General features: G+C 40.3%; 1 protein-coding gene across 2 annotated transcripts in view; it reads left to right on the forward strand.

Moving 5' to 3' along the window:
- Nucleotides 1-24,341, forward strand: part of pard3aa (par-3 family cell polarity regulator alpha, a) — a 505,838-nt gene that overhangs the window by 146,367 nt on the left and 335,130 nt on the right. For both annotated transcript variants that reach the window (XM_036582761.1, XM_036582769.1), the window contains exon 3: nt 21,143-21,326. In XM_036582761.1, the coding sequence (XP_036438654.1) occupies nt 21,143-21,326 (184 nt within the window). The remainder of the gene's footprint in view (nt 1-21,142; nt 21,327-24,341) is intronic.

Below are 24,341 nucleotides of genomic sequence, written 5' to 3' on the forward strand. Positions count from 1 at the left end.
GTTATCATGTAGTGTACCAGTTTATTTATGAGTAATCATGTAAACAGTTATTAAAAAGCCTAAACTAGGGCTGTTATGGTAACAGAATCCTCTTATCTGGGTAACTGCATGGAGAGTCACCTCAGTAAAAGATGTAACATGTTTGGATTGAGGGTGAGGACCTCAGACTTGAGTTTTGTAATAGTAATGACAGCACTTTTTCTTCCTGTAATTTGCTGATTTCATGAGTCACGAACACTGAAGCGAATGGAACACCAAACAGCGCTAGCGTGTGAGTGGAAGCTTTATATTTTTCAAGTACAAGAACATAATTATAGCGGATGTATCATGAATATTACCATCCAAGGCTGAGGTATCTGTAACCAGTCTACATCAGCTACATCAGCTACATCAGCTTTTTTGTCTGAGGCCATTTCGATTGATGTCCGGTTTTTCCCCAAACCCAAAGATTTCAGGAACCTGACACTGTGTTCTCAGGATGTCCACAAATGTACATACCATAGGTGGCTTTTTTGTATATGCATATCCGTTTGCTGCAAGTACAACAAATGTGGTATTAAAATAAAATATCACCCAACTTGTTTACAAATTCGGTTGTGTTCCTGTGTAGGAATATCAGTGTCTGAACATAGTGTAAAAGGAATAATTCAATAAAATAAATATTTTTTTACAGTAAACGGGGGCCATTACAGTGATAACTCGGTTAATTGTTACCGGCACATGCCTAGGCCAAACAGTAAAAATAGACTTTATTATATGGTAATAACAAACTATGCATAGTGTTTCAAAGACTCTGAAATACTTAACAGTAAGAAGAAAGCAGAAACTATCTGTGTGTCTTTCAGGCTCTTACTGTTACTTACTGTAAGAGAGACCAGTGGAACACTAATATGCTGCTGACTAATCATTACTGTGCCATTGAGAAGGTTTTATTTATTAATTTTTTTAAATTTAATATGCCTTTTTAAGCGAGTGTAATTTGAGTGTAATCAAGTAAATATGAAAGCCCAGCTCTTCTTTGGACAGGCAGAGGGTCCAGGGCCCACTTCTCCCTCCCACCTCAAGATGCCATAAGCCTATCCAGCAGTAAATCAATAGCGGCCTAATTCAGAATAATTGAGGTTATTATAGTGCTGTCACGCTCGCTGTGTGAATCCCCCTGTTGCTCTAGTCTCCCTCCTCTCCACTTTCTCTCCGTGTCAAAAATTCAGATAATTAAAGAATGAAAAATGCTTGTTTAGTTTTATTCGGCCCCTCTCCACTCTGGCATTAATCAGACGTGAGCATGCATATCCTGCTTGTACGATGCGCTGGTGTGAACTTTCACCCTGGCCTGCTCCTGCTGCTGCATATCATTTCCTTTTGTTTGGCTGTTAATCGCCAGGCCCCGGGCCCTGCACTTGATCCCTTTATAGTTTTCAACATGGAGAGGGAGGAAAAGGGAGAGAGAGAGAGGGAGAGAGAGAGAGAGAGAGAGAGAGAGAGAGAGAGAGAGAAAGCGAGAGACTGGCTGTGATTCTGAGGTGCACTAGAGGGCACAAGTTGCATACGTTAGACTGTGTTTTGCCCAAGAAATCTCAGCAGCTCTTTACTCCACAGGACTCTCTCTAGCAGCACTGTTTAAATGACACTGAACTTTACAGTTATAGGACCTTTTATAATAAACTATAAACCAGCCTTGAATGAAATGGAAAAATTACAAGCAACAGCTTTTGGCTTATGTGTTGAGTAGGAATGCAGTGATTTCTGGATTTATGTGGTAACTGAGAATTTAATGTTATTATCTGTAGCGATTGGGTAATTTTCATAATTTTTCCATGTGCATTTCAAAACAACTATGATCTGTATATGTGCAATGTCCATAAGACAGAATAAAGATGGTTTATTAATTAATTTTACATATACATGACGTAGCTGCTGTTGGAACAAAACCTTATATCTCCATTGTTGTTGTTTTTCAGTTTTTGACATAATTTCATAAGTGCCTGTTGCCCTTTACATTGTGTGTAAATTTCATGACGAATCTGCCAAGAAATGGGCCAAAATTACTTGGGAAAATGTCAGATTATATTGACTTATATATTACATTGACTTGCATTAAAAGTAAAGTATGTTTTTTCTTTCTTGTAAAGTTCTCATTTCAGAGATACAAGGTTTTATTCCAACAGCAGCGATATGTAAATATTTTTACATTAGCAGACGTCCAGTGTTTCTTACAATCTAGCCCACAGACTTATTGCTACAGCAGTGATGCCTGGACAGTAATCAGTCCACTGATCTCCTGTGTCTGAGGCAGGGGTGTTATCTAGTGTGCTGTTCTATTTGAAGGAGTTGAAAAGAGTGGACATGCCCATCACTGGTGACTAAATGTGTGTCAGCACATGCACAGAGCTAAACATATGACAAGTTATCAGTCGTAATCATCTACTATAAATCTATGGTCAGACCATAAATCAACTGTTTTTTTCATTTATCAGGGGACAATATGGACGCACTGGACACTGACGTGTTTTCAGTGATTGACCTGATTCATCTCAAGAAGGATTTCATCATAATCTAATGATGTTACTCAGGTGCAGATAAACACAAAACAATGCAGTGCAGGTGGATCTTCAGGACTGAAGTCGGAAAACTGCCTTACCACTGTCATATATGGCCAGAAGCTTCACCGGCCAAGAGTCGCGCCATTCTGCTTAGAAAAAAAAACTAAAAAAAACACAAGGTGTCATTGGTGTCATGGTGTTTGGAGTGCTTAGTCGTATAAGTGTGCTGTCAGACTGTAGCTGCACACAGGAGCCAGACAAACAATGACAGCAACAGCAGTGTGGCTCATAGTCAAGCAGCCAGCCAGAGAAGTGGAGAGAGGCAGTGTGTTAGAAGTGTGTCCCAGCTGACAGGGTGAAGGTGGTGACATTAATGGCTCCCAGCATCATCTATGGTCCAAATCTAGAGCTGTATTTAGAGCCAAATCCTCAGACAGGTACAGCGCAGACAAGCAGGATAAAGGTATTTATTCAGCAGCAGAGATGCAAACGCCTGCTCAGAGAGCTTTACTCTTACGAAAGTGGATATATCATTTAAATCTAGATCTAACATACTGGATTAGCATCAAGATGCCTACTAACCTCATGAGATGGATAGGATATTGGTCACAAATCAAAATACTGTTTCTTGTTCTTATTATAAAACTGTAATAGTGCAATTTTATAAACCTTCTGGAACAATGTAAGTTTAAAATGTGTACAGTACTGAGCATAATTGTTGTATGACTGTTTTCATGGTGGGGCATTAGCCTTATTAGCGTTTATCAAATTTGATTCCAATTTGGATGAAATGAAAATAGCAGTGACTTCATGACACTAATGACAACATGACATAGGCCACAATGAAATGACAGAACGAGTGATAAAGCTGCACACCTGCTCTCATTGGCTTCTAGTAGAGTAGGACTACTTTATTTCACACTTTACTGGCAAAATTCTGTCAACCACAGTCACACCACCATGTTTTCTATTCATCATCTCCACAGAAAATGAATGAGGGTGATTTGTTTGTCACTGTCAGTGGACACATTCCTCTGAAGCTACTTTGATGGCTATGAGGGCTTTAAGGTCCAATTACAATGTCTTACTAAAGGATATAACAATCTTTATAGCCCTAGTTAGGAGCTGGTGAAACAAAACTGTAGTAAAGCCATGACCTCTTGACTTCCTAACAAAGAGCATGGTATTTTTATTTATTTATTTATTTTTATATTTTGTAGTATTTGTAATATGAAAGCTTTTGTTGTTGCAATGTTCAACAGGCCTCGGATTTGCAGTGATTGCTGATTGAGATCAAAGCCAATGAGCTGGGCACTGCCGAGTGAAATCTGCAATGCTTTTGTGTGTTTAGCAGAAGCCCATGGCCACAACAAGTCACTTCTCCATCTTTTAACTACGCACAATACGTACACTCATGCACAGAAGGACACACAGTTTCATTGCTGTTGGCCCAGGGCCTGCATTTGGTACCCAGAACTAGTCTGTTTGCCTCACTAATATTTTGCCAAACAAGGACAGGAAACAAATATTTTAGCTTTTTAAATGAGTCACTAAAAGCTGCTTGTCCTCTTTTTCCTCTTTTATCTCTCTGATTCTGCTTTCAGTCGTTTGGAGCGCTTTTAGCTAAAGCGAGCAGGCAGGCTTTTGTGTTTTGAGTTTGTTTTGTTTGTAACAAGTGTTTTTTTTTTTTTGTTTTGTTTTTTTGTCTCTTTGTCTTTTGCACACACACTCTTTTCAGTGACAGGATGTGGACGCCATACAGAGGACCCATTTATACATACATACATACATACATACATACATCATCTAAACCGCTTATCCTTCTGGGTGGCGGTGGGGTGCTGGAGCCTATCCCAGCTGTCATTGGGCGGAAGGCAGGATACACCCTGGACAGGTCGCCAGTCCATCACAGGGCACCCATTTATACAGTACTGTTAAAAAATTTTAACTTGCCTGACAAAATTAGAAATAAAGAGCTATATATTTGGATAGTAAGCACTAATATTATAATACATACAAATAATATTAATACCATAAGTAGTGATTTAATGTATGTCAGAGTGTTTTTTTTTTTAACAAACTGTTTGTATATGTGCAGACAGTGAAGACAGGGAAGACAGTTTCTCTTACATTTCTCTCTATTTTTCTCTCTGTCTTCCTTACTGTTTTATGTCATTCTGATTTTGGCCTGTGCCCTCATGCCTTAAAACCCAAACCACACACACATTCTCCAGAGGCTGCTTGATTACTGTGTGTGATTTATGCGAGTGATGATTCCCGGGCAATGGTGGAAATCCCTATCAGAGGTCAATGCTAGCACTCTGGCAGGCCCCTCAAGGCCTGTCTGTCAGTCTGTGTCTATTTATGTCTTTTCTCTGTCTGCCTATCACAATATCCATTCATATTTGGCCACAAAACACTTATCTCCAATGAAAAGGAAAAACATCTGTAAAAGATGACAGCAATTACATTTACACTAAGAATTCCAGCCAGGAAGAAATGTGATCTGAAAAGAATTGGAGCATATCATTTCAACTGGGATTTCTGTTGTGTGGAAAACTCTTTTAATTGCAGATAAAGCTCTGTGTTTTTCATTCTGTTCTTGCCGATGGACTATGGCTTCCACGGCTGCAGGTGCTAGGTAATGACAAGGCTTTCCCTGGAGGCTGGAAAGACAGACCTGCCAGCTTTTGTGTGTGCGTGTGTGTGTGCGTGTGTGTGTGCGTGTGTGTGTGCGTGCGTGTGTGTGTGTGTGTGTGTGTGTGTGTGTGTGTGTGAGAGAGAGCGAGAGAGAGCGAGAGAGAGGGAGAGAGAGTAAGAGCTTATGAGGTCATTTCACAGTGGACTTGGGAGAATAGGTGCAAGACACAGATCATCCTGCATCTGCCAAAAGTGTATCTGATAAGAGGATATATTCTTTACTCTTTCTTTCTGTTCTTCTCTCGATCACTTGCTCTCTTGCTCTCTTTCGCTTCTTTTGTTTCTCTTGTTTGTTTCCTCTCTCTTTCTTATCCCTCATTGTCTTTCATTCCTTGAGCTTGAGCTGATTTAGGATAATATTATGAACTATTAATAGATTCCACGAATCATGGTTGCCAATCAAGTTGGATGATGTAAATGTTAAGAAACATGCTGTCTGTGGCTTTAAGACGGACAAACGTAATTGTATTTGTCTTGTAATTTTTGTTTCCTTTGTTTTCTTTTAACATGTCATTGCTTAATATATTTTCTCCCTTCAAAACATTCAGACTTTTTTTTAAATTATTATTATTATTTTTTTTTAAATAAAAGCATAGCCATGCTGGATAAACAGATAAAGCTTTTCCACGCACAGCAGAAAGGGCTTCCTTCACGAAACATGCTCGAGATGGTTCCTTAAACCTATAGCAAAAACTACCAAACCATGCAAAGAGCAACCAAACTTTAAGCGAGAGCAAAGTTGGCTTTCAAGTTTCTGAGTAGAAATATGAGTGTGTTGATTTGCTCTGGTTTAGTTCTCCTTTGTGCCATTAGATGTCAATTTAGATATCTATTAAGAGTCTTTTAGTCTACTTTCGTGCTCAACAATGGCTATTGTCTCTGCCATAGAAACGTAGGCCTGTATCATACTTCTCTCTCATTCTGTCTCACTGTCCCTTTTCACTCCCTGTTGTACTCGGGGACCATTCTCTGTGAAGGTGAGTCAGACAGAGGCAGAGGGGAATAAGGATTCTGACCCACAGCTCTGTTATAGATGCTATCGAGCTGTGCCTGTCTGCTCCATTTCTCCACTGAGGACTCCCTCACCCCCACCTGACCCTTGTGCTGCTTCCATTACAATCAGAACGAATTTCACTCACGGCCTGATCAAGTGACCAACTCACTGCTTTCTCACTCGGCCGTTGTTGGTGCAGTATTTGGATCATTTGAACAATCAGGTGACGTTCTGTTTACTCACTCAAGGTCAGACCTAAGGATGTGAATGAGAAAACAGGAATGTGGGCAATCGTACACCTCCTCAGCTCAGACAAATATATCCAATAAATGAGGGATGAACATTTAAATGAAATTAAAACCTCTTAAACCCCGAGTGTTGGTCTACACTTCCTCGCTTCCACAATTATTTAGCATTTTCATGCTCAAGCTGTTTTCCAGGCCTGAGGCGGTTTCCTCTGAGAGTTCGGTACGTTTGGCTAAATTTGAGCAGTTAAATGGACCGATCTTCTTAAAATGGTGGTCTGGTGTTCACTTCAAGCAAACCCTGACGTGGTCTGAAGTGTGTGTGAAAAAGTCTCCTGCTGCTGTCTGTCGAGTAATGTGATTGGTTCATTTTGTCACTCTCTGTTTAAGGTTTTACAAAGGAGACAAAGTGGTGTGAAGCCCTGCTCTGAGAGTTTTGTGAAAAATGCATGTCTCATTATGTCCAAAATGACTAAAAATCTTCACAAGTGAGAGTGGCTCCTCATTGGCTGGTTTTGGCTTGAGGTTGTCATACATGTGATTACCACTGTTCATCACTGTTTGATTATTGGTGACCTACCAAAGGAACAAAGGAACACACACATTTTCTAAACTGCTTATCCTTCTGGGTCGTGGGGAGTGCTGGTCATTGGGCGGAAGACAGGAAACACCCTGGATGGGTCGCCATCACAGGGCAGACAGACATATACATCTACACACACACTCATACCCAGGGGCAATGTAGCATGTCTTGAGTGAGTCTTTGGACTGTGGGAGGAAACCCACACAGACATAGGGAGAACATGCAAACTCCACACAGAAAGGACCCTGGTCAACTGGTGACGATGATGGTATGAGCCTATTCTGAAAGTTTTGGAAGAACTTCCTCTGTGTGAAAACAAACCTGTGGTAATGAGCATCTTCCCCAAACAAGCCCAGAATCTGGTCAGATTGCAAGGAACCAGTGTGAAATCATCCTTACATATTACTTTCATAGTAGTTATGGAGCAACATAGTTACTGAAACAGAAGTTATCATTAGTGGCACAGAGTGGTCAGTTAGTCTGCTGTTACAATGACATGACCATTGTTCAGTCCTTTTTTTTATTTTTTATTTTTTGCAAATGTTGTTGAGGGAATCAGCACAAATGACCTTCTGAAGAATAAAGCTGTTGTGGCAGCTGCAATTAGGCCCCTATTCTCAGTGACACATACAGTGCACTCCATATCAGTCATGTTTTTTCAATGCATTATTATTGTGGTGCACTGTGTGTTGATACCGATTCCCGAAAGTTGGACAGTGTCTTGAGACTTGTGCTTTTGATTGTGCTGGCCTCATGGTTAATTCAGGTCACCTCTGCATCATAAAGCATCGAGCTGCCCACTTTTTGGCCTCTTCACGTCAAACTGTCACAGGCAGTAAAGCGGCAGATTTTAGCCAGTGGCTCAATGAAGGGATGGCCGGTTAACATTCAAGCCTGGAGCCAGCAGGCTGCTGATCCATGGCTGTGTGAAGGACAGAATGCTTGTGCCTTTCTGCTCCCTTCAGTGCTCCTTACACACCCTTCTGCCTAATAACGCCCTCACAGGGGACATGCACATCGTTTGAAGTCTTAGCCTTTTTTTTTTCTTTGCAGGGGTGCATTTTTCCCCCCTTTCTTTCACCTCTTCTCTCTTCCCCTCAGCAGCCTAGTCCCTGGATGAAGGTTTTAATTACTTTCCTTTTAGCTTTGTGCATAGCCAATGAAGGCCTGAAGGGCACATCCTTTGGAAAGCATAGCATTTTCCCTAATGTGGGTTTTTCTAATGCGTAAGTACAGAGTACATGTGCATGAGAGAGATGGAAAGACAGAGAGGGAGAGAGAGAGGAGAGGGAGTTGTTGGTTGTGGCAGGCAGGCTAATTTGATTGATTCATTTCCTAAAGGCCACTTCACAAGAACGACACCTGAAGGTGCTTTTAAAGAACTATATTTAGACAGCAAGATGAATTGCGGCACAAAGAAAATCAATAGGGAGTATCATAAACAACGCATTAGTTGGCCAAGGCTGAGTTTGTTAGTGCTCATACTTTCAATTTATTTAATGTAAACAAGAGGATTATGCTTTTCCACAATTTATTCTCATATCACTGCCTTTTCACCGTGTGTCTTATATCTAATTCTGTTGAGAGGAGGAACCACAAGTCTTGGCTGAAGCAGTGCAGATTTGATATATTGACCATTGCCCTAACGAAGGGATCAAACTGGATGAATTTTCAGAGTGATAGCATAAAGAGTTTGTTGTTTGAATATGAAATCTGATAGGTTGCATTTTAATTTGGCCCGAAATTGGTCTGAAGCCGAATATTTCCCCTAAAAAAGTCCAGTGTAACTTGAGCAATAGCACAAGTTTTGTAAGCAAACCCAACCCAAGCCTGACAAAAATCAGTCCAAACCTGAAACCAACCACCAACTGGCAACTAAATAAAACTCCAGATTCTTATTGATAACAGTTGTTCAGTTCCTGCTTAGCAGTGCAACAATAACAGACATCATCAGTTATTGATGAAAATATAAAAATCTGCTGTTGAAAATTAAGTTTAAATAACAAATTCTGTCAAAAAAGTATGAGGAAGGACATAAAATTTGGGAGAGAAACTCCCACTTTCTGTTGACCATGTACCTCAGCGGTTCTGTTGGAGAAACTGCACCTTAGAACCTCATGACCCAATACACTTTTACATTCTCCTACTCCCAGACTCCTGTAATTGCTCTGATGTGTTTTGCCTGTACTTTCTCAGCTTTTCCTCATGCAGCAGCAAAAACCTCCAACAAGCCCGAAGCTGCGATTTATTTCTCTTTTGAACAGAGCTCCAGTTATAAAATGACCAAAGGTTTATTGCATTAATGCCGAGAAGGGAAGGTTTATTGGAGTTTCCCCATTTTGTCAGCACTGCGTAGGTAGCGGCAATACACGGTTGCGAAACTGCATTTGAATTTTTTCCCTCGGCTCCTGCAGCTCAGGAGAAACTTCAAAGGCTGGCACTTAAAAAAAAAAAGAAAAAAAGCCTCGGCCAAGTGGATTTGAAAGGATGAGTCCCTAATCTGTTTAAACTTTGCTTGCGCCGTGTATTTTCACACCGCCATCTCCGCCTCCCTAGCTAACCCCTCTTTTCATCCTTTCAAGAGGAAAAAAGAACCTGCCTCACCATATCCAGGACTTAGCGAATAATAAAGCGTAAGAGAAAAAAGAATCTTGACTTAATGTTTACGAAGAATAAGTTGCTGCTTCTTGCATGTGCCTGCTTTCAAAGGAGCCATTTTGCTTATGAGTGAATATTCCACAGTTCACATAACTGAGCAACTAAGTTGCGTTCGAGTTTGAAATGTTGTAGCATCTCTAGTTGGGGAGGTGATGATTCATGGCCGTCCTGACTGTGGCTTGGTCACTCCCTGCAGGGCTGAAGCGTGGAGCGTACGGTCCCCTTTGTGGCAGCACTTTTGAAATATGCATTAACCTGGGAAACGAGGGAAAGCGTTTGCCCTATTGGCTGAATATTTGATGGCGTTAACGAGAAGTGGAACAGCGCTAAGCACTCAGTGCTAGTGCATAAGGAAGGCCTGGCTACGGAAATAATAGATGGATAAAATGATGAAATATTCAGAGGCTGAAGTGTGATGAGAAGTGTTCACTAAAGCATGACCAAACGGGGCTTAGCCTCACACCGAAGACCTTCAACCGTGGATAAGACTTTTGCGTGACCTCGAAAGTTCCCGCACACTTTTCTTCCTGTTTTACTTTTCAGCTTAAGGACGTTGCATAACGGCATAACTTGGAGCAAAAAGGTCTGCTCAGATAGAGGACCTCTTTTTTTTTTGTCAAACTCTTCACACAGTTGTCGGCATCACTTTGACAAATTAGAGTTTAGAGACAGATGTGAGGATGGTTGGATGGATGAGGGAAAGATGGATGTGAGGATGGATGCATGGATGGATTAAAGGATGAATAGGATAGTCCTGGATGCCGAAATGAAGGAGGCGGTGGGCTAAGCTGGTTTTCTCAACTTTTCAAAGCGGAGGAAGATGAAATATTATTCCTCCCAGGATGCCCTTGCAGCATAAATGATGACAAATTCTGGGCAGAGTAAATATGAGCTGAGAGAGGTGTGCTGAAAAGAGAACAGCTCTGAAGAGTTGGACTAGAAGAGTAAAAGTTGCAGCTATAAAACTCTTAAGTCATAAAAGCATCTCTAGTTCTTAGCCAGGCAGTTTATTTTCATTGCTGATGTGAAGGTGTACAGCAAAGCTCAGAGGGTTTATTATGCCCATTACACTGCCTGAATCTAATGCAGTCCAACACGCTCGGCCTACAGTGGCGCTCCCGCTAAGCCCCACTCCCGTTCCTACATTTTCAGTTATGAAACTTTTATCAGCTTTATATCTGACCAGATTCTCGTACAGGAGAGTAGTGGCATTTGGAGTGGAGGCTGATGTGTACCTGTGCATTCTGATTTGTGCTGTTATTTGCCATCATGTCTGTTGAGTGGATGAAAAGTTAAGAGATATACTGTGCCGTTTGGCAGAATGGTTTAGTGAGGGAGAGCCATCATGCCAGCAGAATTATGACCCACTGCTAACTTGCTGTGGCAGAACAACTAATCTTGCGCTATTAGCCATTGAATGAACACCATAAGTTCATTCAACATAACTTATGACCATACAGTATGAGTGGATTACAATGCCAATGTTGTCTAATTGATTAGGGGCCCTCTAATCATCAGTCTAATTGATTGCCTTTGGCAGCGTGGAAAATCCACAGCAGCTAGCTGTGCTCTAGCACCGCAGACTTCATTAAGACTAAATTATGCGTGTAACTTGTAACATGAATATTTGTCATGGAAAGACGTGTGCAACCTGAAAAAACTTGAGCAAGGGCCTTGAGCAAAACTTAAATTCTGATTCAGTCATAGTTAAAATGTTCTTACTCCACTTTTACGCCTTGTTAGTTTGTGGGACTCAGAAGACGCATCAAAAAGACGCTGACAGATCATCCTAGTTAGCATTAATATCTCAGCCATGGACTGAATATCATTATCTGCTGCTAAATACCACCTCAGATGTGAGTGGATGTCAAAAAGTTTGAGTGTGAAGGGGAGCACATTTTCTTTCAACTTTTGCCCTCATTCTTTCAAAAGCACAGATGAAAAAAAATCATCGTCTGTGAAGTGCCAAGGCTGAAACTCAAGAGAATCTGTCTGCTGTAGTTGGAGACAATGAGATGATGTTTCAGTGTAATACCCATCTTGGTGGGATAACCTGGATGGGAAGTTTTCTACTAGCCAAAAGCTAAGCATTTAATTCCCGCTAAATGTTTCAATCTGCTGAAGGAGGGGATTTAGTTACTCTGCAGTTGTGGAGACTCAGCTATGGACTAAACATGTGGTTGTAATCGACCTTTAAATTGTAAATTGAATGACTAGGCATGTATATTTGCTTATAAAGGCTTCTTCTGCTATTTGACTCCATTAGCTTTAAGTTGCGTAGAGGCTTGGAAGCAGCTGTTTGCCAAACATGCCCATTTTTATGCGCATATTGTCTCACTGACAATTTGTTTTGCCTAAGGCTCATCTAGTGGTTCATGTTAAAAGCCCTATAGTTCATTTGTGCTCTAGGGACTCTCTTGTTTGCTTACGTTATTTGCCTGGGTGAGGTGCTTGTGCAGCAAGGGTTTTGTGTTGCGGTTGTTATCCACAGCCAACTCTATGGGGTTTCTTGGGCAATGATGATGTTGTGGCCCCTTGGCGCTGTATAAGGAAGGCTTCAAACTGAGGGAAATGATTCACTCCCGCTAATCCCGCCCCAAGCAATGGTTGTTCTGCTCAACAAGAGTCAGCAAAGTGAGGAAACTTTGACTGCTCGTTTATCAGCACAATTAACCATTTTTGCCATGAGCCAGGCGGCTAATGGAGTCGAGTTGAAGTGCTCTGAGCACTTTGAGTTCTGAGAGACACCTCCGCCCAAGGCTTGCCAGTCCACTTTCATGGCCTAGTCATAAAATGTTGGTCACGCTCCCATTGAAATGGGGTTTAAGGGTGAGAATGTGATGGAAAATAAAACTTTATTAATCCCTGTCTGTCCTCTGGGTCTGTAGGTGGGGGGTGGGGCATGTAATATAGGCTGGCAGGCAGGTGACGGCAGCTTCCACAGCATAATTGAAGGTGTTGCAACAGAATTTTTCTCCCCTTCTGGTTTTATCTTGTTTGCTGTCCGAGCCATTAGGGTGTGAATGAGGAACCCTGATGGTTTTGGATTACTGCTTCTGCTGTTCTGGCTCGAGCGTTACAGGATTAGAATGGTGGCTGAAGTGGATTCTGCCTGTTCTAATGGCCACAGCTGTCTCCTTGTAAAAAGAATTGTGTTGAGGGTTGGTGCTTGCATTGGTTTTCGGATTCCTGTGTGTAGTTAAAGGTGCCAGTCTCCATGCCAGCGTGATACGGCTGATCACAGGCTGTCTGGGCCGCAATATCTAATAGAACAGGATCGAACATCAGGCCACTGCTATAATCACCCAGCACTTCCCCCCAATGGCTCAGGCTAGAAGATCAAAGAGCGCCTACATGAAAGGCATCATCAAGATTCACCCCAAGTCTTATCCCCTCTCTCTCCCTCTCACTCCCTCTCCCCTCTTGCTTTCACTCTCCTATTCCCCCCTCTCTCTCCCACTCTGGTAATGGGTGAAGGTTAGAGTGTGCACTGTAGGGTTTGAATAAGCATTCTCTGACTTTAGCACCAGTCTAGCACTCTCAAAGTTATAGCCAGGATGTCTCACCAGGAGGCTCTCCACCAGCTCTCCTATCAGCTACTGCTCTACTTCAGAGCTTTCTGACCCCTCAAGTGTACTTTTTCACAAACTTTTCTCCCTGTGAACGAGGACACCATGCCGTTCAGTGATTAGCTACGCAGAGGGGCTTGAATATTTCTCTCTCTGAATCGCCACAACACTTCTTCAGCCACGTTTGGCAACATGTGCTACCGGAAACAGCGGGGAAATTGGACTGAAAATTGTCATGGGTTCCGAGGGACCGTGGCTAATTTGCAGAGCGCAGAAGTATATATGTGTGTGTCTGTGTGTGCTTCTCTGATGAGTAGGCACTTCTAACTGGCAACAGAGGCCCAGTATTATCTTCTTCTTTCCATAGGCAGGGATGAGAAGCAGTGGAGATGAGAGTTAGAGTTTTCCCCAGGCTGCCAGCCAATATATTTGGAAATGGAGATATATTTTGTTATATTTTGAGGGAAAAGTGTGCATATCCAACTCTGAGCCTGTAAATTGTTCTCTGAATGTTGTAAATGTTTCTGAACATGTGTGCTGATTTGTGAAAGACGTAATTAAGGATTTCACTAAAAATAACATTAGTAATGAACCACTATTTTTCTTTTTTGTTTTATTTATTTATTCTTTTTTGACCTAAATTAACAATGAACAAACCATGTGTACCTTTTCAAGGATTGCAAAATAATTTGGGAGCAAAAAAGGGGGGGGGTGCATATAAATGAATGTGCCCCTCAGGCTCTGTCGTACTGTAAGAGAAACCAGTAGGATAATTTAAAATATGCGTTATCATCAACTACTCACTACCCATTTATTGCCAATGTGTATTTTTTTGTTTGTGTTTTTTCTAGTCAAATAGTCATAACAGAGCTTTTGCATTAACAAGAACCTGCATTAATGATGGGCTGTCATAGCAACATGGGTATGTCAGCTGTGTGCTGCCTATTATTTTTGTGATAAAAAAAATTGGACGTCCAGTGTTACCCAATGAATTATGTGTTGTGTGTATACATATACATGAATATAACGTTGATGACTTCAGTAATTCAGAAGCAGTGATAAGACCTAAATATGTTGATATCTGTCAAATTAATGCTTCTTCTGTTATCACTGAGTGATTCTGCGCAGTGCTAAAGTACATAGTGCCACTCAGACCCAATTGGAACTTGTGTAGACCTGTGAAACTCCTCAGTGTTTGTTAAGCCGATAGAGATTGTGAAATGGTTGCACATTTGCAGATTTTCTTTCTCTGTCTCATTTTTGCAGTCTTCTACTGAATCCCTCTGACTCTATTCTAGGAGGATAAAAACTGACAGCTGTGGAGATGGAAGACTCATGATGTGCTTTTTTTTAAATCTCACCCCAGGGATGGAAACTAATGATGGGTTGAATTTGGCACTGTTTGTTGTGAATCATTTTGAAAGTTGCATTATGCAAACTGTTCTGCAACACAAACAAGCACCTTTTTTATGCCGATGTTTATTTGCAGTTGACATATATAATATATGTGTGTGTGTATATATATATATATATATATATATATATATACACAAGAAATAGTGGTTAAGACTGACTCTTTCAGCAGGGTTAGTGTATGTAAGGTTACAAGTTCTTCTCTGGTGTTGGGGTCAAGTGGACTTGTTGAGACACACTGTCAAACATGGAAAATAAAGACAGTGAGAGGTGCCATGTAAGTGCTAATGACTCAAATCTCATATCAGAACAGTTGTTTCTTAGCCTAACTTCGAGTTATTATTGTGGTTTACAATTCTGTTTAAATTAATTTGCATAATTCATCACATAGTGACAAAGAATTTCACTTTTCACACTGTGTATCAAAAGATCCAAGTCTGCACTTTGCAAGTTGTTCTGTTTGTTTTAATGCCAAAAAAGAAAAAAAAATGACTTTCTGTGGTGCATTAGTGTCTCAATATGATACACTATAGCAAAATTAAATAGCAACAATATAGCAAAATTAAAGAGTCCCTAACTTCTGTTCATATTTGCACCATATGGACAGGTTATGTGCATGTGTGCTAGGGATGCAGCAACAGCAATGCACATAACAATGCATATATTGTTATATGCATATACGGGGGCAGTCATGGGCTGGAAGTTAGGAAACCAGCCCTGTGACCAGAAGGTCGCCGGTTCGATCCTCTGAGCCAACAGTACGTGACTGAAGGCACCTAACCTCCAACTGCTGCCCAGGCGCTGTGGATAGGGCTGCCCACTGCTCCGAGCTTGTGTGCTCACTGCCCCCTAGTGTGTATGCATTCACTCGTGTGTATGTGGTGTTTCACTGCATGGATGTGTTAAATGCAGAGGTGAAATTTCCCCGTTGTGGGACTAATAAGGGTCACTTAGTCTTAATTTCATGTGTTAAAATTATCTTAATTCTACAGAGCTCTAATAATACAGTACACATATTAATTTGATTCAGATGAATAAAAGCTCTCAACAGAACTTGGCTTGCTGAGGGTTGCCACCTTGCCCCCTGATAAAATAAACCCCAAATATCATAACACCTAGAATTTGAAGAACAACTTCAGGAGAAAAAAAAAAAGTACATTCATCAGAAGATCCACCAACTTTACTCCGATATGATGCACCCAGATTCCTAGTTTTGATCTTTGACTGTGATTTCCTTGAAAAACAATAAATGAGAGACCCTCAGAAGAGAGTGAGGGGAGCCTTGAGGAGAGAATTTTAAATTTAGATACACTGTTTTAAATTTATTTCGATACTACATTGAATTCGGTACATCCTTACCAAATACAGTGCAAAAATGTAAAGGGTGTTTTTTCTTCTGCAAAACAAGACCATACACACAACAAAAATTCAAGTCATAATAAAATATCTCCTCTCCTACTTACAAAAACAAATTAATTACCAAATCATAATAATTGTCCAAGTTTACTACCTGGACAGTTGTTGTTGTATATGTATTCTTATCAAGCTTCTACCTGGATGGTGTGTACATTATTTTTTTCTGGTGATATCCTTAATACCCTGCTGATATTCTTATGAATGAACCCCACATTTAAATTCAGATTTATGTATTTTTAATACTTGTGGATGGCAGTAACATTTAGACATTTGAAATCTGCACTTTCAACAGAATTTCTCTGCTCTCAGTGAGCTACACGTACGATCTAATCTATGTGAAATGACCATGCTTTTGTTATTGCTGCCGATAACTTCACCTTCTAAGGTTTAATGAAGTTGTATGGTGAAGAGGAAGCCAAAATATCTTGAACACATTTTACACATCTCGCTTTTACTCTGGAAAAACGCCATAGAAAGCTGTTTTTCCTCTTCAGCTGCCGAAAGGTTGAGGGAGGCGCCCTCTCTCCCTCGGCTCTGGGCTGAGTCCTGCTCTGAGTGGAGCTGAGAGCGTGCTTAAGGGAGAGGAGAGGCTGCCTGCTCTACGCAACTGGAGTCCATTTAGTGCCACAGCAGGAGTCATAAATGCTGCATGATGGCTAAACAGTGGCCCATTTGATGACAAGAGCGGCTTGATGTGTGTATGAAGGGCTATGAGCTGAGAGAAGTGTTCGAGGGTGTGTGTAGCATGCAAGTGAAGCGTGATGAAAAGAAGATGTGCGTGCAAGTGTGTAAATGTTAAGCACAAGCTACTTGAATAGCCACTTGTCAAGAGTTGTGGGAAAAAAAAGAAATGTGTCAAAGCTCTTAGAGCTCCAGTATTAATACCTGAGTTTGGGCAAAGACGAATACTTTAAGAAAAGCAATTCAAAAGAAATTGTTTTTAAACACTACTCAGGGCATGTGGTCCATGGTCATTTACAAGATCTGTTCCCTTTCTTTAGAGTTAAACATGACTACAGGCTTGTATCACTGCAAAAGTGATGATTAAGAGCACAGATGACACAAACTTTAACCTCCCATTGTGGATCTACACAATATGATGGTACATTTTTGTTGTCATGATACACGTCGTAATACCCTGCTCCGAGTATATCGTGGATAACTTCAGTGCTTGTAGAAAAGCAGTTCTCAAACTGTGGCCTCTTTGAAGTCTACATTTTTTCCAGTATTACTTTGGGTACTTGCTTAAAACTGATAGATATTATTAAACAATATCAAATGAATAGTGTCAACTAATCATTATTAATGACCATGACATGCCCCTTAACAAGTTATCTGTAATGTCATTGAACGGGGCCATTGCGTGTACAGGTTAGCGATAGCTGTGGAGAAAATCAGCAAAAAAGTCAAGGTTCTGGTAAGGCCCAAGTAATTAAGGGTCGGGGGGGGCAGTGGCAAAGGGTGGTGGTGGGTTGTGTATGGGGGGGTTCAATCTGTTGTGGTTCACTGAGACCATTATGCCATTTTGTTAGATAAAGTTTATCTTATTTCATTAATTAATTTTAGAATTTGTTCAATTTTTCTCTCCTTTTTGTTCTTAATTTTTTTCTGTAGGTGTTGAAGTAAAAGAAATTAAGAAATGTATTATTATGGTAGTGCATCTTGTTCTTTCCAACTTGTTTTCAAATCTATGTACCATGATGCATATCACGTATGCATAAAAATGTCTTAAAGTAATGCACTATAGTATTACTGCCATGTCAGCCACTCTTAGCCTCGAATATTACTGCAGACAGAATTTCACCGCTTGCCTATTTCAGTTTTTATGCATTCATTCTGAATCTGTATGCAGACTTGAAGGGAGGGACTGCTGTGAAAATTTCAGTGAAACAAGTCGCTCAGGGACTCCTGTAATTATCACGTCTAATAATAAAATGTGTTATGACCTCTTAATGCGTTTTGAATATAACATTCTTACACACTTTTAACTAGAATTACATTAAACAGTGAGTTTTTTAAGTAGAGTGGAGTTTGGGGGGGAAAAAAAGACAAATGCTGGGAACCCATGCCAACTGCTTCAATCTATTAAAAGACAAATTGGATTGAGTTTAGTTCATATTCTTTAATTGGGCTGCACAAACAAATGAGGCGTCACTTTGAATTAAAACCACCGTAAACCATTTACACGAATACAGGAGTGCCTGAGCACAGGAAAGCAAGAGATAGAGAGTGTGCTGGAGAGAATTTAAGAGAGAAGTGAAGTGCTCTGATCTGTAGCCTCTGTTTGTGTGCCGATGTGTCTGCTGTTGTGTGGTGGGTTGAATAAACAGGTTGTGCAAAAACACGACTCTGTCTTTTCCAAATAAACATATACACCGTGCCTTTCACTGTAGCATTCTGCTATGTGACACCCCCCCCCGCTGTTTTTCCTCTACCACTGTAAACACACCGCAGCGAAGATGAATGCAGATGAATGATGGTGAGGCAGACGGAGACAAAAGCTCACCTGCTAACTTCTCATTCCAGTTTTCCACTTTCATCAGGAGCGTGACAGCGTTACGGAGCATGCTGGGCATACACAGGGCCAGTTGCGCTTGATAATCACCTGATATGTGACTGTATGAGTAGAGCAGAAGCCACGTTACCTCCATACTCCGCCTCTCAAACTTCTCTATTTTTACCTGCTTCTTTTTCTCTCTGGAATAAAGCCCACTGTGTGTGTCTGTGTGCACGTGCTTCAGTGTGTGCATGCGTGTGCATTGGCAGCGTGGTGTTAAGCTGGTGCCTTGGTGTTGGCAGTGGGCACAGTTGGCGTGGATACAGGCAGCAGGTGGGGCAGTGGCACAGAGCAGTACAGGTGTTAACCTGGGCACTGCCAGCATGTTGGCAGGAACACCATAAGAATGGCTCCTTCTGAAAGTGGAGATGAAAGTGGGGGAAAAAATGCACAAATGCAAAAAGGAAAGTGTGCACACGTGTGCCTCTAGCTTACACCAGTTAGAAGTTTTCGGTTAGTTCATATATCTTTAGTTAACAGTCCTTTGTTTCAGTTAATCGTTTTACAGAATCCAATTGCGCCACTATTCTTATGTTAAAAGCTTAATATTACCAGAAATTGAGTTGAGAGTTAAACCAGAACACACAGATAGGGTTGACTGTGAATGTAACATTCGAAATGAAACATTTTCTGTTCTATTTCTTTGATTTTGATTTACTCATTTTCTGTTGTGTGTCATTTGTTTTGATTTTACTAGTTTTATTTTGAGCCACAGTTACAAGGCCTGTCACAATTAATGCATAATCGCCTGATCACGGTTGTTTAAGCTAGTTGCAATTATTGTCACAATTGTTAGCTTTCACAATCATTTATTTGTTGAAGCAAACAGAATGTGAATTGGGTATGTTTTTCTCCATTAGCTTGAGGCAAATCAGTCTAAATAAAAGAAAGCCAAATATATATATATATATATATATATATATATATATATATATATATATATATATATATATATACACACCATTCAGAGGTTAGAAATATATATTTCTAACCTCTGAATGGTGCTGTGCCCAGAGGGCAGCAGAAAGTAATGTTTGTTTATTAAATGTTTATTTACATCTTTTTTTGAGCTTGACCTATGTCTGTTGTCTGTTTGGAGCAACTAAGTGTTGACAGCTAGGAAAGAAGATGGCTGAACAACTAATTTGACCAATTTAGACTTGTACTTTAATAATTGCGTACAATGAATAAAGAAGACAAATTATTTATATGGCAGTTAATCATAAGCTGAAATTTAATGCTCATGACAGTCCCTGCTTTGAGTGGAGGTATAAATATTATAGTAGCTACAAAGCTCATTGTCAAAACTAGTTTGCATGGTGCAACTTATTTTAACTTAGCGATGCACAAAGCTTAACTTAGTAAACACTTATATTGTAACATGCCTACTAGCCTACGTTATAACTAGCTTACTCTACTTTAAGCGCGTCCTGTCACTGCTTGTATGTCATGCTTTATTTTTTCCCAGCAGTAACTCTTTCCACACTAAACTAGACATTTCTTATGAAAATGTCACACTGAGTTACTTCTTGTAGGATACATCTCTATACAGAGGTGGCGTCTGTGTTTTAACCCCAACCAATCTGAAAGATCAGTTGGACACACCCTGACAGGCTCATGCAGGAGTCTAGATTGATGTAAAAGCTCTTTATAAACCAGCATCGACTTTGCTAGCAGGGGACAGTCAGTGGAGGGTGTTACATGCAGTTACTGCACTTAATGCTTCTGTATCAGTTTAAACCCCAGCAGGCAGACATAACTGTCCTATTAGTCCACCAGGGGAAACAATGCCTCACTGTTTTGCTCAGTGTTATACAATTGGCTTGTTTTGGCTGTGAACAGTTTGCCGCACGTTGTGTTTTTTTATTATTATTATTATTTTATCAATTTTATTTTGGGTGGGTTGGTTTCAAGAATGTGTGTGATTTTAGTAGCGTAATTTTCACTCTGAATATTGACAAGTTGATAGCATAGTCTAAATGTAAATTTGGATGCTTTGATAGTCTGGAGTTATTGCTTTATTATTTAAGTATAATCACATAATTATGTAATTAATGCCATAGTCATGTAATGCATTATTTGTTCATTACATATGTTCATTTTACATTCTGTTTCATCAGGTTCAAGTCAGCACTTCAGATTTTTCCATTTATCTTGATGTCAAGCAAATGATAAACTTGCCAAAAATGTACAAAATGATTTTTCTTTGTCAAAGCTTTAATTCAAATCATAAAATCTCCTCTTCTACTATTTAACCAATAGCATTTGTTTCACTTTAAACAGAATTTCTCAATCAGCTGTAAGTGAGAAATCATTATCAAATTACAACAGACCAACATGCTTTTGTGACAATATTACTGGCAATATTGGCAACTGCAAAAGTTTAATGTTTAGTAATGTTTAGTATATGTATGTGTGTGTGTATGTATATACATATGTATCTAAAATCTCTCTCTCTCTGTAGCTGGTAGCAGTGTATGAAGAGCAGGACCCTCATCATGGAGGTGATGGGACCAGTGCGAGTTCCACAGGCAGTCAGAGTCCAGACGTGTTCAGCAGAGGGGAGCTGAGCTCCAACAGCCCTTCAGCCTTTCAGCCGTACCATAACAGTAGTGAGATCGAGGTTACACCATCTGCACTGCGAACGAGTAAGAAACACACTCACTCACACACACACTTGCGCGCACACACACACACACACACATACACACATACACACACTGTAGTGTCTACTTAGTGGAAGTTTTAGCAGACATAAAAGCAGGTGCGTTAAACGGGTAGAAGTTCTGAGCTGTGTAGGCTAGTAGTACTGACCTCCCGAACAGGACTGAGCTGAGTGGGCAGATGAAGTCACAGGGGGAAGAGAGGTGAAGTGAGACAGAGAAGATCTCTATGAGCAGAAGCGACAGCTCAGCTGGTGTCCAGTTTTTTCTCTGGCAGGGCTGAACTGCAATGTTTGTGGACCAAACAATGTAAAATATGAAAGGTAAGTAGGGTTCAAATTTAGTTAAACATATTAAAATCTGTATGTAACATATTACACTATATTTTGTTGCTAAAATATTTAAAAAATGCAATAAATAGCATATAGTCAGGCCAGGATCATTCCATGAGTTTTATGGGCACATGCCAAGGGGCCCAAGTCAGTAGGGGCCCCCATGAACAGTTATGACAAAATTCAAACACTTGAAGTGGAAACTTTACTAGCGTTGCAGCAGAAAAATTAATTAATTGAATAAATAAATAAATAAAAATTATAAATAATAAATAATTTCAGCTGTACAGCCAATTCCATTCCTAAATGTCCGCTTCATTTTCTACTCCAATCACTGCTAAGCAACCGTACAACAGTCCACCGTTACCTTGGTCTAGCTTTCAAAGTTTTATTTTGAATCAAGCTAGCGTTCCTCTAAATGTGCTTGCAATTGAAGATCCAGATAAACAAAATATGGGCCTGAGGCATCTGTAAAAGCGAGACCTGAAACTTCAACAGAGTACAAGTTGATATACAAGTCAGGGGGAAAAAAAGGATGTTTTTAGGATTTTTGAGAAGGGTCTGGCTGCAGACATGCACCGCCAGCCTATTGATGACGTCAGTGCTGCTCTGCCACGACTGTGTTTTTGTCGGTTTTATGAGGAAAAACAGCGAACCATGTACTGCTGGGCAACAACAGTTACAGTGAACATATATTAACGTTGTCATACTGATAATAAAGTAATTCAATATGAAAACTTTCAAAATAAAACCTACCACAACGATAAGATATGAATGTTGGGTTTATTTGCAGAAAAACAAACAGGCTACTGCCGAAACTCATAAAAGCCATGCTGAAATTAGAATGAGAATTGGCTTGATGGTTACCATTAGAGACCTTTAGGAAACAATCAAGTCCATCTGGATTCAGTCCCAAAACACCTGATTAAATGATTTGAATCCTTTACACTGATATCAACCCCTTCAGGAAAACACAGAATACCATTAGCGACTACTGAAAACCACCAGGAACCAACAGACATTTTTAGTGGGTTCTATGATTTTTTTCAGCAGAGAGGTACATTAAATGGAATTCTCTAGCTGTGTTATGGACGAAAAAATGGATTAAGTGATATCGCTAAGCAGAAGCAGCCAAAAGTTAACGTGCCGTTGGGCCGTTTCTGCCATTGTGGCAGAGAGTGCATGTGTACATGACATCACTGGGGCTGAGAGTGCATCTGTCTGAGAGTGCATGTCTGCATCCAGACTCTATTGGGATTTTTTAGGATTTAGGTTTAGCATGCTTGACAGTTTCGGTTTTTAAGTTTGCTGATGTTGTTTTCCTCTTCTTTATGTACATCTCTCAGCTGTCCGATTTTAATTCATGTTGTCTTCATGTGAATGTGCTTGAAGAGTGGATACATGCTTTAAAAGGATTTTCGATTTATGTTAACGTGTATTCTTGTTAATCTTGTTATTCTTTTGTTTTTTCCACAATTAGTTTTTACTGTCTTTCTCTCCCCTGTTCCTTCTGACACATACATATAATATTAAATGTGGAGTTTCACATGTTGCCATGCCATTGCCCCCTCAATTTGGCCTGTTACTGCTCTTTCAAGTCCAGCAGAGGGAGATCTTGTTAGGTAATTTAGGCTCAGGCAGGTGATCCCTGTTTTCTTTGGGGTGACAACAGATAAGGACAGAAGAAATAACATGATTAGGTGTTCCTGCGTTGATTATTATAATCAGTAGTTACTTGCAAATGCCACAGTAAAATCATTTATTAGCATTGCTATGGAAAAGCTTACTATTGACTTTTGACATTTAATCAGAGTAACAATAAAAGATGACTGAATTTATATGTCTATGCCTATTTTTGCATGTTTGAAAAGGCCAGTTGAGATACAAATACAATAAATACAGTCAATGGTTTTGGAGTTATTAGATCATGCTTTACATATTAAATAAATGCCACAGCAGCGTTGAGGAAGTTTTTAATGGAGAAGAGGAGATTAAAAGCAGAAATGTGTAGGCAGTAAAGGTTTTGATGCATAGTGTTAGAACAGTTTTTGCTCAAATGAACACACACATACACATTATCTAAGCCACTTGTGGGTCGCAGGGGTGCTGGAGCCTGTCCCAGCACTCACTGGGCGCAAGGCATCAAATGAACAGTCCTTTTGTTTTAGCTGAGAATATAATCAGTTATGACAGTGTAACTATTGATTCTTTTCCCGCTGTTGGCTTTGTGATGGACAGTGGAGGACGTTTAAACAGAGCACTTCAACTGTGTGTGTGTGTGTGTGTGTGTGAGAGAGTGAGTGAGAGAGAGAGAGAGAGAGAGAGAGACTACTAGTAGTCATTACTACTTATCACCTTCGCTCCATTTCTCCCTTAGTCAACTGCAGCATCTCATGCTCTCACTTGCACACTCTCTTCCTCTTATACACCGATCAGGCATAACATTCTGACCACCTCCTTGTTTCTACGCTCGTTGTCCATTTGATCAGCTCCACTTACTATATAGGTGCACTTTGTAGTTCTACAATTACAGACTGTAGTCCATCTGTTTCTCTGCATACTTTGTTAGCCCCCTTTTACCCTGTTCTTCAGTGGTCAGGGCCCCCATGAACCCTCACAGAGCAGGTACCAGTGTTACTGCAGTGTTGAGAATGATCCACCACCCAAA

This window comes from Colossoma macropomum, unplaced genomic scaffold (assembly GCF_904425465.1).
Source record: "Colossoma macropomum unplaced genomic scaffold, Colossoma_macropomum, whole genome shotgun sequence".
In the NCBI taxonomy this organism is placed as follows: domain Eukaryota; kingdom Metazoa; phylum Chordata; class Actinopteri; order Characiformes; family Serrasalmidae; genus Colossoma; species Colossoma macropomum.